We start from the raw sequence: 15,626 nt of genomic DNA, 5'->3' as shown, positions 1-15,626 counted from the left end.
AATTAACTGCAAAAGCAACCGTTCAGACAGAAATAATGATATTTGACTTGTTTTCCAATACATCAAAGGGATGATCAGAATGTGAATTTGCATGAAGAAATCTCTTTATTCACGGAAAGGGATAAATATAAACTATGCTATCAAATTCTCTACAGTTATTAATAGCATGGTAACACAAACTGTGCCTATTTGGAATAAAAGAGTATATTTTTTCTCACTACACTTTGACATTTCAATCTTAAATCTCTTTATAACATTTCATAAAACTAGACTATCAGTAATGCAATAGTTGCACTGGAATTTAAAACATAATGCAAATACTGTTTTATATTACTTGTGCCGTTTCCGAGTACTAAATTGTCTGTTAAATGAACTTTTGTCTATGACGTTTCTTTGATATGATATGATATATTGTTGTAAAGTATTTTTCTGATTATTTCAAATAAAAATGTGCTGTTCTTTTGAGTGAAATAAATAAATTGTTTACAAAGTCTTTTTTGTATTATTCTGGTTTGTGCTGTGCTGATTAACATTAACATTTTTTGGAATTGGGTACACTGGATTAACCTCAGAGGGGAATGACAATTAAGTTTTTAAAAATACTGCAGAAACTTCTTGCACACACTGCTGTGCCTACCAAACATCAGACAATAATGCTGTGTAAAAAGTGAAGAATCTTAACAGAAAGGCCTTGGAGATGTGAGGGACATTCAAAATCCACCTAAAGGTAAATTCCAAAGCCTTGTGAGATTTCAATACTGTTTGCTGCACTATCCATTGCTTCCTCACAAAAAATAAATGTATTCATACATTAAATTGATAACTGTATACTAATGGTTTTGCTTTCTACATGAATAACAAACTGCTGTGGGCTCTAAGTATTTATAAACTGAGTGGAGACAAATACTTGTGTCTAGTTAGAGTAAGACTAAATTTACTTTAATAGAAAACACACACATTATTCCTCTTGAAAGGCACCATAAAGGGGCCGTTCATATGTGCTGTGGGAAACTAAATGTAAACTTAACACAACCAAACTACAGAAATGCTAACAGCTTTACATGCAGGGCTAACAGCAAAGCTGTCTACTTTAAGTTTCAGATCACCACAAGGTAGAAACTTAAGTAAAAGAGGTCTCTGTGTTAAATGCTATGATCACTTGGGGGTTTAATTCAGGCTCAGGACAAAATTGCTATAAAAAAATCAGAAGGCGGTATTTGATTTTGGAATTGAAGTTATTTGTCAAATATTACAATATTATCAAAACATCAGAAGCAATCAGATTAAAGTTTCTCCTAACAATTTAGAGAGAGGCAAGAATTAACTTTCTAGCACCAACTGAAAAGTACAGTTTACCATATAAAAAAAAAAAAATTTACCTGATTTAAAACCTAAAACGTATCATCAATTTTATAAATGTGCTAAATATTAACACTTTAAAGAGCTGTGTAAACTGTTTACTACCTTTCAGTGCAGAAATGAAATACTGTCTGCCCATTAAAAGAGGAATCTTTCTCATCGTTTTCCATTTTGGGATTAAACGAACGGTATTCACCATATCAGATAAGAGCGCACGGAAGTGCTGGACGGCTTCCTCACGTTTGTGCTGTTCCCTTTCCCTGTCAATTTCCTTGGTTTGCTCAGAACGGGCTTTCTGAACCTCCCGCTCACGCTCCCGAAGACTGGCCTCAATTCGCGCTTGTCTCTCTAGCTCCTTCTCTTTGTCAGAGTCAAAATTCTGGAAAACAAAAGTAACATTATCAGAACTGGAAAAGGAATTCAACATTTACCAACATTCTCTGTTTTAGCCAAACTTGTAAAAACTACAAATTTCACGGTTTTGCGGATGCTGCTATTAAGGTAATTTAGCAAAAATAAATGACTATACATAAATCTGGGTGACTAGCAAGTAAAATTTTAACAAAAATGGAGGACATAATTTAAAGTAGAGCACCAACCGATATTGATATGTTTTGGTGGCACAGGGTGTATAACTCCAGATGAACAAACTGCATCACTGTAGTAAATTAGTTAACTTTCTTCAGTTGTAACAATTTAAGAAAACTGTCCACTCTATCACAAAAGTCCTGCTTTTAGTACACGTCACATTTTTTACCTGACTACTAACACCAGAATCCAAAAATGAAAAGAGGGACTGAAACTAAGAGCAGAGGAAAATATGAATATTAAAACAGCATGATACTGGCTGAACACACTGGTGGTGAAAACAATTAAGTGGAGAGGTATCATTACATCACAACATGTCTTACTTTTTTCTTTAAACAGTTACATGTTGGTGACTAGACTGCTAAATACAGTGGAGATTGATGGTAAACGTATACCGAGGTGAATCAACAGTCAGTTTTTAAAGAAACATGAATTAGATTAAATGGCAAAAGTAAATGAGCTAAATGATTCACTCATTTGAGAACATGTATGCTACAAGGGACAAGACCAAATACCAAATCTGAGTAAAATAAGACGACACTAAACTGAAATCTAACTAAACCAAAACAGTGATTACGAGATTGCTGCAATTTTGTCAATTTGTTTAGAAAAAAAAATCAAGTAAAAGAAGAGTTATATTATGTAATAGTTGTTGATATTCCCCTAGAATTTGAAATTTCTTGATCTGTACTTACAACTACTGTCTGGTAATCCAGATAATAGTTTTCTGGATTACCTGTAGCATACAAAGGGTAAGGAATTCAATCAAGTGATGCACGGAGGGCGAAGGTGTACTCACCTTTGCTTGTTTGTCAATGTACTGTTTAAAAAGGTCCTCTCTTGTGGTAGAGCTGTCCACTGCCTTGTAACGGTGATCACCTTCTAGTTTGTCCTTTACTTTACTCCAGCGCGTCTGTCCATCAATATGGTGGTCAGACAGCATTTCATAAAAATCGTGTTTCACCTGCAATTTATGAGACAAGATAACACATTAAATCACAAGATCAAAATCATATGCCGACTACAGGAACTCAACAGACAGTTTTGTTTAGAACTGTTTTTTACCTGATCCAACTTCCAGTATAGAAGCTGCAGTTTATGAGCCCTAAAAGATTCTTCAACAAATCTGTCTTTGAATAAACTGGCATTTCTAAACGCATGGCTGACATTTTTAATGCGTGGCGGTAGTGGAAATACAGTATGTGTACCTAGTTAATGAAACCATGTTTATAATGAAATTATTGTTCCCGTGTGCTAAATTATTTTCATAAGGTAAATAAATACTTAACTAACCATTTCCATTAGTTAAAAGATAATTTCAGCATTTGAAGTTGAAATTAACTCTTCACAGTTGTGTAGTTTTTTCTTTGATGAAGAAAAACTGCGTTTAGTATCACATATAAAACTCCATCACCCAAAGTAGCTTACAACCCTGTAACGAACACCTGAAAGGTCCACTTCAAAGCCAACAATGTCCCTCCATATTTATTTACTTCTTAAATTTGTGATGGTTCCCTAGAAAGCTTATTGGTACATGCATTTATTTTCTTAACTCCTAATGAGGAAAAACACTTGACATCTTCATGTGAATAGCTATAAAGTTATTTAATGTAATTTAAATTTTACATACAGACTGCACAGGCTTACTCTTATGTTTTATGGTAAGAAACACAAACATCCAGGAGAGACTTGGAGTAGAGCCGTTGACCCTCCGTATCAAGAAGCGGTTCAATATGGATACTTCCCTGTGGAGGAGACCCTGGGGAAGACCAATGGCTCACTGGGAGATGGGCTGGGAATGCTTTGGGGTCCCACAGTATGAGTTTACAAGTGTGGCTGGGGAAAAATGACGTGCTGACCTCACTGCTCAGACTGTTTTCCATGCTATACGGTTTCAGATAAGTGGTGAAAAATTAAAGCTCTCATTTTTTAAAACACAGAATGCATATACATACCGCTCATACTGAGTAATATTCAGTAACTCAAATTATTTAGATTATTGAAAAGCAGGGGAGTTAGTACTTACCCTGGCCAAAAGCAACTAAAGCTTTTCAACTCCAAGCAGATATGTCTGTTACATTTTAAGACCTGGGGCTCCGTACCAGTTTTTAAATGAAATTAGTAAAGTTACCTAACGTAAGTGTCAGAGGCAAGTGAAAGCATACCACAAACTAAGGGGGGAAAAAGGCTCAGGTTCAAAAACACTGTACATTTACAAGTGGCATAACAAACCACCGTGGCACCCTACCCTACAGCCAGAACATTTACTTAATACAAAAAACATCCACAATAAGCAGCATACTTGCAGAACATCTGACTAACGACCTCATCTTTATCTGAAATATGCTGTGGCTCTTAAATATTGTTAATGGAGGACAATGGCAAAATATATTTGTTTTCTACAACTGTGATACTTTGATTTATTTTGTATGTACCAGACTGATAAATAGAGCCATTATGTATTGGTTTCATGTGTTCTGTTTGTAACAAACATTCTAACCAAGACATATTTGAGCTGTCTAGTTTGAGAGTTATTGAGAAGCAAAAAAAATGCCAAGCTGGAGTTCAGTCAAAGGCACAATTTAGTCAGAACAAAAACTTTCAGGGCCCTAGGGATGAACTTCAGAGCCACTGACCAAACTGCTATCTGCTAATTGACTTAAAACAGTGAATAGAGTAGCTTCTCGTTCTTTACATCTAACAAGGGTGTATGATGAGGCAACATTCAAATACACACTACACTAAGCACCCCTACTTACAAAATCTGCAGAATAGTTACATAGATTACTGCAACTTCAAATTCCCTTGTGATTCTGCAAATCACTTCAGTACTATAGAAGACAGTGTGAAAAGTATTAGGTGGTCAATTCATGACTCAAAAAGAAATCTTGCATGAAAATGAAGCATTAATAAACCTTTGTTTGACATTTTATATTTGAATGCATTGCATTAAGAGGTGCTTTATTAGTACTGTTATTGATTGTAAATATGCAGTTCAGCACCTATAAAAAATAAAGCTGAAGCTGCTCTCTGTCAAACTGGATATCTGTTAAAAGTCCCCAGTCATTGCTGAAAGAAGTTTCTTTATATACAAAAAGTAAAAAATGATCAAAATGTCACAAATATTTAATCCTAAAACTTTTATTTTTGCCTTAAATTTTTTAATCATTACCTCATATACAGTTGATATCCTTATATTCAATAAGCTAATATTTTTCACATTTCACTTGACAGCACGACAACACCACCACCTAACTTAATATACAGTAAAACTCTAACCCTAAACTATTTATATTAATTTTTATATTAATCTTGTATATAATAATTCAAACTTTTATTATTTAAGAGCACATTACCCTAACCTAAAATATCAAAACAAGCCAAATACAGTAAACATAATTTGACAGTTTAGCTTTGTTCAAGCAAATGCATGAGTCAAAAAAGCTTACTTGCTTTACTCTCTCTGATTTTTTTAAATGGTCATATTCATTGTGGGAAATATGTAATGAAAGCATTAGGCCCGTTTCTGAGGTGACCTCAATTTTATCACTTCCCTGCCGGCCTGCTCAATAGGGGAGGTGAGACCTTACGACAGCACATTGCATCTCCATCAGGCGACATTTAAAACTCATTAACCTTTAATGTGCGACCTTTCTTTCTGGTAGGTACCCGTTTTAAATTATCAGAACTGCTTATTTCAAAGATAAAAAAATATAAGCTTTCAACTAACCTTTCAATGGATAAGTTTTTATAATTTCTTTAATAGGCATAGTCAATTTTGAGGAGCAGCAGCCACACAAGGGAGCCAGAAGTTCTAAGGCATGAACTAATGAAGATTGCCCCTATTTAAAGTGATAAATGTCCTTTTCTGCTCATTTATTTATCTATTTTTGTTTGTTTAATTCACAACAAGCTTATGCCCATACCTTCTCTCCTCGGCTCTTTGAATCCTCTTTTTCCTTTTTCCTCAGCGCCACCATAAACTCTGTGTACATTGCTTCCCGATCTTTCATTTTTTCAATGGCTTTGAACCGAGAGTCTTTCGCATGCTTGGAAGCAAACTCACTAAATGTGACTCTTTGAGGATAAAACAGACAAAGACAGAACATGTTTACTTCATTATTTTGCATGTAACAAAAAAAAAATTGAAGCAAAGAATATGTAAGGCACTTTACTTACAAATATAGCATGGTGTTTAAAATAAGGGACACTCAGTGGATTCAAATTAAAATAGAAATTCATTAAGGTACAAATTGATATTACTATCACTGAATCAACCCTTTGTCTTATTAAATTTATATTTTTATGACTTTACTAAATTTTAAAGCAAACCTTAAACAAAATATGATAATGAAGAAATATCTGTATTTTGTCACTTTTATTTTTAAGTGACCTAAGCGAAACAGATAAAAAAAAAGTAAAAAAAAAAATAAAAAAAATCAACATTTAATCAGTGTTCAATATATAAACTGAGTGACCCATTTTAGTTCAAAAAGTACATAATAATTTAATAAAACTTAAAATATGTTAAATGCTATAGTGGTTAATCCCAGCCACTGGCTTAGTCCGTGACCATGATCAAGTTATAAAATCCTGTCTGGGCTTCAACTGTGGAAAACCAATACAAATATGTGGACTGAGATTATATTGCTTTTATTAGCGTTCCATACTGGCTAATTATCATGGTAGTTTTAGTAGTATCTGTAGATCATGTGGAATGAAATAAGGGATTTATTACAAAAATAGCATGCTACAGACTCCTCACAAAGGAGGTGAACCTCACATAGGAACACACACAACATACCAGAGGTACTCAAAGATAGTGCTGGAGGTCTGCAGTGGCTGCGGGTTTTCACTTTAACCAGGTTTAAACACATCTCTTACTTAAAACCTATTTATTTACTAACAAAGCAATATTTTTGAGGCTTCATTTTAGTTAACTTGTTTGTGACAATTCAGAACCTTTAACTTCCTATTTTAGTCTTAAAATGCAGCATTTAGGTTTCAACTGTTGCTGGTTTTGTTCACCAGCCATCAGTTCATAATGAGGTGCAAATGACATACCTGCATTGTTATCACTCTTTAATTTAATATTGTTCTTTATCAGTATGCTGCTGCCAGAGTATCTGAATTTCCCCTGGGGATTAATAAAGTATCTATAAATCTATCAAATGATATACATACATACATATATATGTCTGTATGTATATATATATATATATATATATATATATATATATATATATATACATACATATACATATACATATATATATATACACACACACACAATTTTGTCTTGGAAGAATGAAATCACTAACCAGCCTTAGAGTTTAATACCAAATTTCATTATCTCTTGGGTCTGGCTTCTAATTAAATAAAACAGATTAGAACAAACACCTGCAGTCACTGCAGACCTCCAGGAATTCAATTGTTTACCCATGTACTATGCAGTATTTTTAAACATTCACAAAAAGAATGACAAGGAAAATAAATTTTGAATATAAAACAACTGAATCTCAACGGCCAGCTCCCCTACATATTTAAATAATCTAGCCTTGTAACTTAAATGAACTGCAGGACACCACCTGCTATAATCATCTGTATTTCCCAATGGAATACTGGAGTGAAAACAGGTTTGTCTATACTGCTTAGAGGTGCTAGGAGTATTCAATTCACATTTTAATAGGAAGGTAATATTTACTTTTAAAGAAGACCTTCCTGTACCCGTTAACCCTCTAAACCCATTTTTACAGGAGTTCACTAAATGGACAATCATTTCTGAATTGCTCTTTGACTACTCGCACACATTCACATTTCATGTATATTATTTATGCATGTCCTCATTTTAATATCTACTTTTCCACTAGGAAATGTGTTAGGGTGTTAACCTGGCATAGGACATACTAGTTTTAGAAGCGGAGTGGTGGCACTGAGGCTAGGGATCTGCACTGGCAATCGAATGCCGGTTCAAATCCTGTAAATGGCAACAGGGATTCTGCTCTGCTGGGCCCCTGAGCAAGGCCCTTAACCTGCAATTGCTGAGCGTTTTGAGTAGTGAGAAAAGTGCTATATAATTGCAAAGAATTATAGTTCAGGTTGTACAGATGCTCTAGGCAAGGGCGCAAAACAACAAATGATTTGCAAAAGTGATCTGGCGACCAATTAAGATATCTAAGAAAGTCTGAACATACAGCTTGAGAAAAAATTTGACATCACTGCTCTAATGTAGTGCAAGAGTAATACTGCAAAACCAAATTAAAAGTAAAAAGAAACCATCAGAACAACCAAGAAAATGAAAAAATAAGTACATACCGAGGACTCAGTTTAGCATCTTCCATCATTTTCCTGAACTCCTCCTTGGCAAGCATGATTTTGTTTTTCTTTTCCTTCCTCTCCTCTTCTGCTCTGGTCTTCACATATTGGTCAAATATCTGAAAGAACAGAAATTATCAAAACAAAAAGAAATGGCATTCGCAACATTTTACAAAAGGAGGACAGTATTTTCTGATATTCTGAAAGCCCAATTTATTTATTTATAAGATATCCAACATTAATGTAACTACTTTCCTTTTAACAAGAATTGTGTGCCACGTGTTGCTTCTCTCAAGCAGCACACCACCAATTACTAACTATGTAGTTTTTAAGCAGCTGTGTTAATTGCAGGACTATGATAACTTCTTTATGGAAACCCACATTGTCTGTTCAAACTTAAGGTCAGATACTTCCAGTAACAGAAATCAATCTAAAAACACAACATTTAATTTATCAGAGAGGCTAAAAAAAATCAAATTGGCATAAGTTCAAACAAACACTTTGCTACAAGTGCAACAATTCATGCAAGAAAAAAAAAAAAAAAAAGTCCCAGGAAAGTCAAACAAACATACTTTGGTTAAACACAGCAAATACTGTGTGACATCTAATCTACTTTAACATGGCCTTTTTATAACTTCATTTGAATCGTAATTTAACTTAATCCTGATACTCTATATGTTCAATCTCCTCAAAATAACTATTCATGGTGGCTCTAAAATCCATACTGACCCCTACTCTCTTTTCTGTTTCTTTTTCCGGTTTCTTTGTGGTGGTGGCCTGCGCCACCACCACCTACTCAAAGCTTCATGATGCTCAAACAATGATGGACGGATTAAAAGGCAGAAGTCTACGTGACCATCATCATCATCAAGCCCTTCCGTGAGAATCCTAAATCCAAAGAGGACTGTTTCATTTATATTAGGTAGAATGTCCAGAGGGGACTGGGCGGTCTCATGGTCTGGAATCCCTACAGATTTTATTTTTTTCTCCAGCCGTCTGGAGTTTTTTTTGTTTTTTCTGTCCCCCCTGGCCATTGAACCTTACTCTTATTGATGTTAATGTTGATTTATTTTGTTTTCTTATTGTGTCTTTCATTTTTCTATTCTTTAATATGTAAAGCACTTTGAGCTACTGTTTGTATGAAAATGTGCTATAGAAATAAATGTTGTTGTTGTTGTAATCTCATTTTCAGATTGCCGTAAGCACACCCCACTTATCGGTGTTGGTTTGACTGTCATTTACACTCTGATCAGGATTAAGTTATGCTCTTAAACTCAGCAGTATCATCTTTTAGTGTCATGTTTTTAGGTCATTCTAAAACTAAAAGTACATCAAGCTGCATTTAGAAATCTGGTATCCGACCTAGGGAGCACACTGCACATTATGCTTAATACTTTGAATCATTAATTGTCATGCATAGGCCTTGCAAACAAACAAAGGTCAAGCAGATAAAAGTTACTAACTGAAATGTATTTAACCTCAACTCATAACAGTAATTACAAGTAAGAGAGGGTGAAATATGAAACTAGTTTAGGAAATATGTTACTTTATTTAATCATTATTAAAAGATGGGAAGGAGGACATAAAATTGTTCTACTTGGGTCTGTTTCCATTTAGACATTCACAGAAAAAAACTTCACATGTCCATGTATTACTCCCTATTGTCCATTTTCTGCACTCATTTTTTGTATATAAAGTACATAAAGTGTTTTATTGCATAAGTTTAGAATTCTTTTCATTTCTGGGACGCAATTCAGGCTCTGCCCAAATTTTTGAAAAATAACTTATTGTTTTAGATGACACTTTGAAGCTCTAACACTGATTTATGTCACATTTGCATCAGGAACATGCTCTTATGCTCTTGGCATTCTGTCATTCTCTCCTTTCACTACCAGATTTACCGAATTCTGAAGCAATGTCATTTGCTTAGCTGAACAGCCCATTACAAATGACTATTATGACAGAATTAAAAACCTTTTATATACAAGTTGTATGCATGAAAAGCATCTAACCAGGCTCTAGCAAGGTACGCCAGCCTCTCCAAATGCCTGAGGGGTCATGGTCACTAATCCCTGCCTCTCTATTACCACAGACAGTCTTGAGATGAACTGGGATGTTATTTGCGGTTTTGCCAGGAGGTCGCACTTCTACTACCCCAAAGGCTATTTAAAGAACAACAGCCTCAGGAGTCCACATTCACCTAGGAACCCACATCCAAGAAGGACAGAGCTCCATCGACTGGTGTGAAAGTCACTGACAGCCAGATGTGAGAAATCCACGATTTTCATTTGCTTCAATTTTGTTTGCATTAAACAGGGTACTCAAGTCAGCTCCCATCCCCTTCACGATCACTCTCCCAATTCTTGTTGTTACAAAGCATATATAAAGGAATGACTTAACTCAGGATTTTTTTTTTTTTTTTATAAAGCTGCTTTTAGTGTGGCTGTTAACTTATTTTTAATATATATAGTCTCCTACTGCCATTCACTTATAATAAAGCACATTATAAAAAACTGTATGGGAAGCACGGTGGCACAGTGGTAGCGCAGTTGCCTCGCAGTCAGGAGACCCGGGTTCACTTCCCGGGTCCTCCCTGTGTGGAGTCTGCATGTTTTCCCCGTGTCTGTGTGGGTTTCCTCCCACAGTTCAAAGACATGCAGGTTAGGTGTATTGGCGATTGTGATACAGGCCTAATGTGTGCCTGGTGTGTGTGTGCGCATGCCCTGCGGTGGACTGGTGCCCTGTGCTGGCCAGGATTGGCTCTGTGACCCTGTAGTTAGGATATAGCGGGTTGGATGGATAAAAACGCTGCTCAGACAGCTGTGACACAAGGAATATAATCCTATACCTAAGCACTTAAATCAATACCATTATACTGTAGATGTGACAATAATGCAATTACCTGATACGCTGTAAGACTAAGAACTTAATGACTAATTCTCAGTTTCTACCTTTCAGATCCTAGTTTTTTCCCCCCTTTTTTTCTCATCTTTTTGAGGTAATGTATTTCTACTCACTAACTGTGGCTACGTGTTCCATGTTTGTTAGCATGTGTGCTCTGCACATGTGATAATAATCACCTTAAAAAACCTTGAATAAGAAACAATTAACTGCTCTGCTTCTAAGATTTCAGCAATTATAGCACATAAAAATGCAAGCTGGTGCACAGAGAATCATGGATACTTGGAGTAAGCTATCAAGTAGCGTGGTAGATAGTAAGACTTTAGGGACTTTTAAAACTAGACTTGATGGTTTTATTAGAAGAATTAAGTGGATAAGACTGGCGAGCTTTGGTGGGCTGAAGGGCCTGTTCTTGTGCACAATGTTCTAAAATCTGAATGATTATTTGACAAAGAACATGGAATTATCTTTATGTACCTAGAGATGATCATTGTTTTAACATCTGGTAGAACAGAAAGTTATAATGCATGAATACTTCTTGAATGTAGGTTTTACCCAGTATGGCGAGGTAAAGGATGTCCCCTCAAAATTTAAGTTTAAAAAGTAAAAAGACAATACCAGCTTTCTTTCTTTATTGTTCAGCAGTAAATATCGTGGATCAAAAACAATCTTATGAAGCTCCTTTTCCCATGTTGAGAAGGCAGAAACCTATTGGGGAGGAAAAATAAAAAATAAAGCAAGGATTAATTGTATGAGTCAATTAGGAGCAGCACTTAATGCAGCAGGTAACCTTCCTTTTCACTTGTAGCCTGCGGGATACTAGAGTGGATTCCTGTCATGTCTGTTTCACCAAGTGAAGTTTTCATCTCTAATAAATGACAATCAGTAGGAGGTAGAGTTGAGAATTTTAACACTAATTGGCCAAAGCAAATACTATATAATTAAGCAAGGTGACTTCTCTGTAATTATCCATTAAAAATACCTACTGCAGAGCGCCATTTAAACAATAAATAAATAGATAAATAGAAAGGGGTCAAAGGCAAAGCCTTGAAGATTTGGGCTTTTGATACACTGAAGACCTCTTGCTTTCATCTTTTGTTTCAAAATATAAAAGTAACCTTTTAGATAAGATGATTCTGTAGTTAATACCTCCATGAAATCAAAAGGTTTTAGATTAACCACAGCAATGTATTTGAGCAGCCATCTAAAATTAACTGCTGCTTTTTACCAGCTATAATTCTGTTAACAGCATAGAATTCTGACTCTAATTTGCTGCCCCATATCAGCAATAACAATCACCTGGGGTTCCTTACAAGCCAAAACAAAGCACATTTCAGTGTTTTTTCAACACAAAGAGCCTTTTTATCCCTTTCATTCATTAACAAAAGCTAAACAATAATGAGAACAAGTAACCTTTAACAGCCAAGACTTCAAAGGTTAATAAGCCAGCAAACATGAAACACTTAGTTTTGATAGGAGACTACATTAAAACTTCTCAAGCGAATTAAGTGTTGCAGTGAATATTAAGTATTAGGAATAGTACAGTGATGTTCTTATCTCATCAGTGAGATGGCATTCCTGAATTCCAAACAAGTGCTAAGTCACATGCTAACAAAAAAAGGACAAGATACATTTTCCAGGCAAGAACCCAAAGGAGAGTAAAGGGTGCAAAAACCCTGAAGAGCACTACTGCCTAAATAGAAAAACGGGTGCTCAAAAAATAAAAAAAGGAAACAGTTCCATATAACAAGATCTCCTAGTTATGCTTTACTTTTAAAAAGAAAATAGATTAAAATTAACTTCAGCTTTTGTGGTAACTATATGCTCTTTAACTTATGCCACAATTTATTCACACAGATGCAGCTAAACCCTAGATTACTACTAAAGCACATTTGGGAGAGCCAGTCGCTCAAGCACTTCTCCATGTTAGTCATATCCTTAATGTTTAGTTCCATTTAAAAAGCACTACACCCTCTCAAAATGCACTCATTCATTATAGAAACCCTCAGAAAAACAGGTCAAAGAAGTTAAAAACTGTTATTATGTGTAACAGAAACATGTAAATACCAAATTATCCACAAAATCACAGTAGGACAGGTCTGTCTAGTATTCATCCACAGCTGTACTGATGTAGCCTTAGACGCGTTTTGAAAGTGTCACTAATGTACAGCTAGATGCTGCAATCGGGATGGCAGAAATAGTTTCTTTCCATACTGTTTCTTTTTTTCTGTTGATTGTGCATGAAAGGGTAGAATCTCAGTGCCTTAGACACATGATGGACACATCCATTGTGTTTCTGTTGGTTACCACATCACAAGGTGCAGGCAGTGACCTTCATATTTCCCCTGACAAACACTGACAGTTGCTGCATTCTGAATGGTCTTTCCACTTGATGACTGCTATCATTTTCCATTTTTGCTATGCACCTACTTGTACCACGATGACCTTTCAGGGGACCAAATTCACCAGGCATATTACAGAGGTTCCGTCATACAGTGTCATATGCATCAGCTTCACTATCCATACCAACATCTGATGACCAATTCACACTGTCATCACTACCACTCGACTCAACTAATAGTTCACTTACAGCGTGTTCTTTACATCAATTGAGTTCTGGTTGAAGACTCCACCCCACTCATGAATATTGATGAATTACCTCAAAGTGGCAAATGCATAGGAATATTCATTTTATTTTAAAACTAAGGGCCTGTGTTTCCTATTTGCTTCGTTTGCCCACCCCACAACCTCCATCCTCACAGGTACGCATCACACTAGCCACTTCGCGTCCCTGCCACTCTCATTGTAAATTTGGGATGTGTGGGGTTAGGATGTGGTCGGGTGACCGCATGCTAAGGACTGATCAGCTGCTAGTTTGCTGCTACCGAGCTGTGTGATCTGCATGTTGCGCTGCGCATCGACCATTTAAAAGCCTGTACAGCAGCTGTCCTTTTGTCTCACTTCCTTGTCTCGTGGGACGTTAAAGTGTCTCCGAGAGATTGTAAGTAGGGTGTGACGTGCAAGAAGTCTCGCATAGTATCACATGTATAATTAAAATGATAATCAATATTTATAATCACACCTTATATTTAAAAAAAACCAATAAAACCCTAGTGCAATTAATGATTAAAACCTGTAAGTGCATGTATATTTACATTTAAGCAGTGTTTAACTGCCAATAGCAATATCTGAGCGTATTTATATTTTGTTAGACAAACAGTGAAAGTACCTTTTTAAGTTAACCTTTGTTTCAGATAAGTTCATAAATACATTACAGGAGATATTAAACAATTATATAAATATAAGAATCATTTTTCGTTTATGCCTTATTTATGTATTAGGATAACTATTTTCTGTACATTTTATTAGCTAATTATGTATTTTAAGCAAATTTTATTTATTTTATGGTCACTGAACCTAGAGAATTTCATTTTGTTAATAAAAAATGAACAGGCCTGTGGTGAATAGCTCAATAATAAAAATACTCAAGTTAAAACTTTAATAATAATCTCTGTGACTGGTTATATAGGAGTTGTGTGTAAAAAGCTTTTCAAGGGGATACAGAAGGAAAAACACTGGTGTCAGAATCAACCTATTCAGTAACGGGTACCAGCTCTAAAACAAACAAACAAAACCACCTATCAGAGCATCCATAATTGTAGCAGCTAAAACCCAAGACAAACTTGGGGTTAACTGTGTTTACAAAGACTTCAGAGCCAGAGATACCGTCAGGGTTAAGGCCAAGAAGGTTAATGATACAACCACAATTTTTAGAGGACTGTTTTTCAAAGTCTCAGCAAAGACTAGAAAAGAAACCAATATACTTAAAGTGGAAATTGTAAATCCACCATCTCTAAAATAACTAGTGACAGCATCATGTATGAGATATCTTCCTTATTTTTATGAAAAACTACAAAAAAAAAAAAAACCCTAATAGGGCAACTTGTAAAATAAATGAATGCAGGAATTCTCTCTGTAGTCCCAAATGACTGTCTTGACAATACTTAAAATGTTAAACTATACATTTATAAAATAAAAGTGGATGAGTGTTACGGTTAACTGGAGAGCTGGTGAGTGGACAGAAATTACAATCATTTCACAATGGAAGCAGCATATGACTGCTTCCCTGAGGCCTGGTTTCAAACCCAGATCTAAGCACTTTCTGGGCAGAGTTTGAGGATGATTTTCCTGCCACATACCAAAGCCATGTGTGTGAGGATGAGGGGCTAATCAACTGTCTCAGCATAACTAAACATGCCTGCGCCAGTGAAAAGCACCCTGCCATGCACTGGCAGCATTCCTGGGTAGGATCTCCTTCTGCACCAGATGAAGTATAGACTTTGGCACTCTGTGAACCTATACTGCAAAAAATGCATTCAAAAACTTGATAGACAGCTTGAATTTAAACATGGCAATATACTAAAATATTCTAGGATACTTGGAAGGGTGCCAGTAATTCACAA

The 15,626-nt window shown here is 35.6% G+C and overlaps 1 protein-coding gene across 6 annotated transcripts in view; it reads right to left on the bottom strand.

Annotated features, from left to right (window-relative positions):
- Nucleotides 1–15,626, bottom strand: part of LOC120543052 (transcription elongation regulator 1-like) — a 91,477-nt gene that overhangs the window by 10,404 nt on the left and 65,447 nt on the right. For all 6 annotated transcript variants that reach the window (XM_039775887.1, XM_039775895.1, XM_039775888.1 and 3 more), the window contains 5 exons: nt 11,782–11,871; nt 8,263–8,381; nt 5,874–6,024; nt 2,747–2,911; nt 1,556–1,738 (listed from right to left, as the gene is read on the bottom strand). In XM_039775887.1, coding sequence (XP_039631821.1) covers nt 1,556–1,738; nt 2,747–2,911; nt 5,874–6,024; nt 8,263–8,381; nt 11,782–11,871 — 708 coding nt within the window. The remainder of the gene's footprint in view (nt 1–1,555; nt 1,739–2,746; nt 2,912–5,873; nt 6,025–8,262; nt 8,382–11,781; nt 11,872–15,626) is intronic.

Source organism: Polypterus senegalus, chromosome 13, assembly GCF_016835505.1.
Source record: "Polypterus senegalus isolate Bchr_013 chromosome 13, ASM1683550v1, whole genome shotgun sequence".
Taxonomy (NCBI): domain Eukaryota; kingdom Metazoa; phylum Chordata; class Cladistia; order Polypteriformes; family Polypteridae; genus Polypterus; species Polypterus senegalus.
The sequence above is the reverse complement of the archived record's forward strand: the minus strand, read 5'-3'. Positions and strand labels throughout refer to the sequence as shown.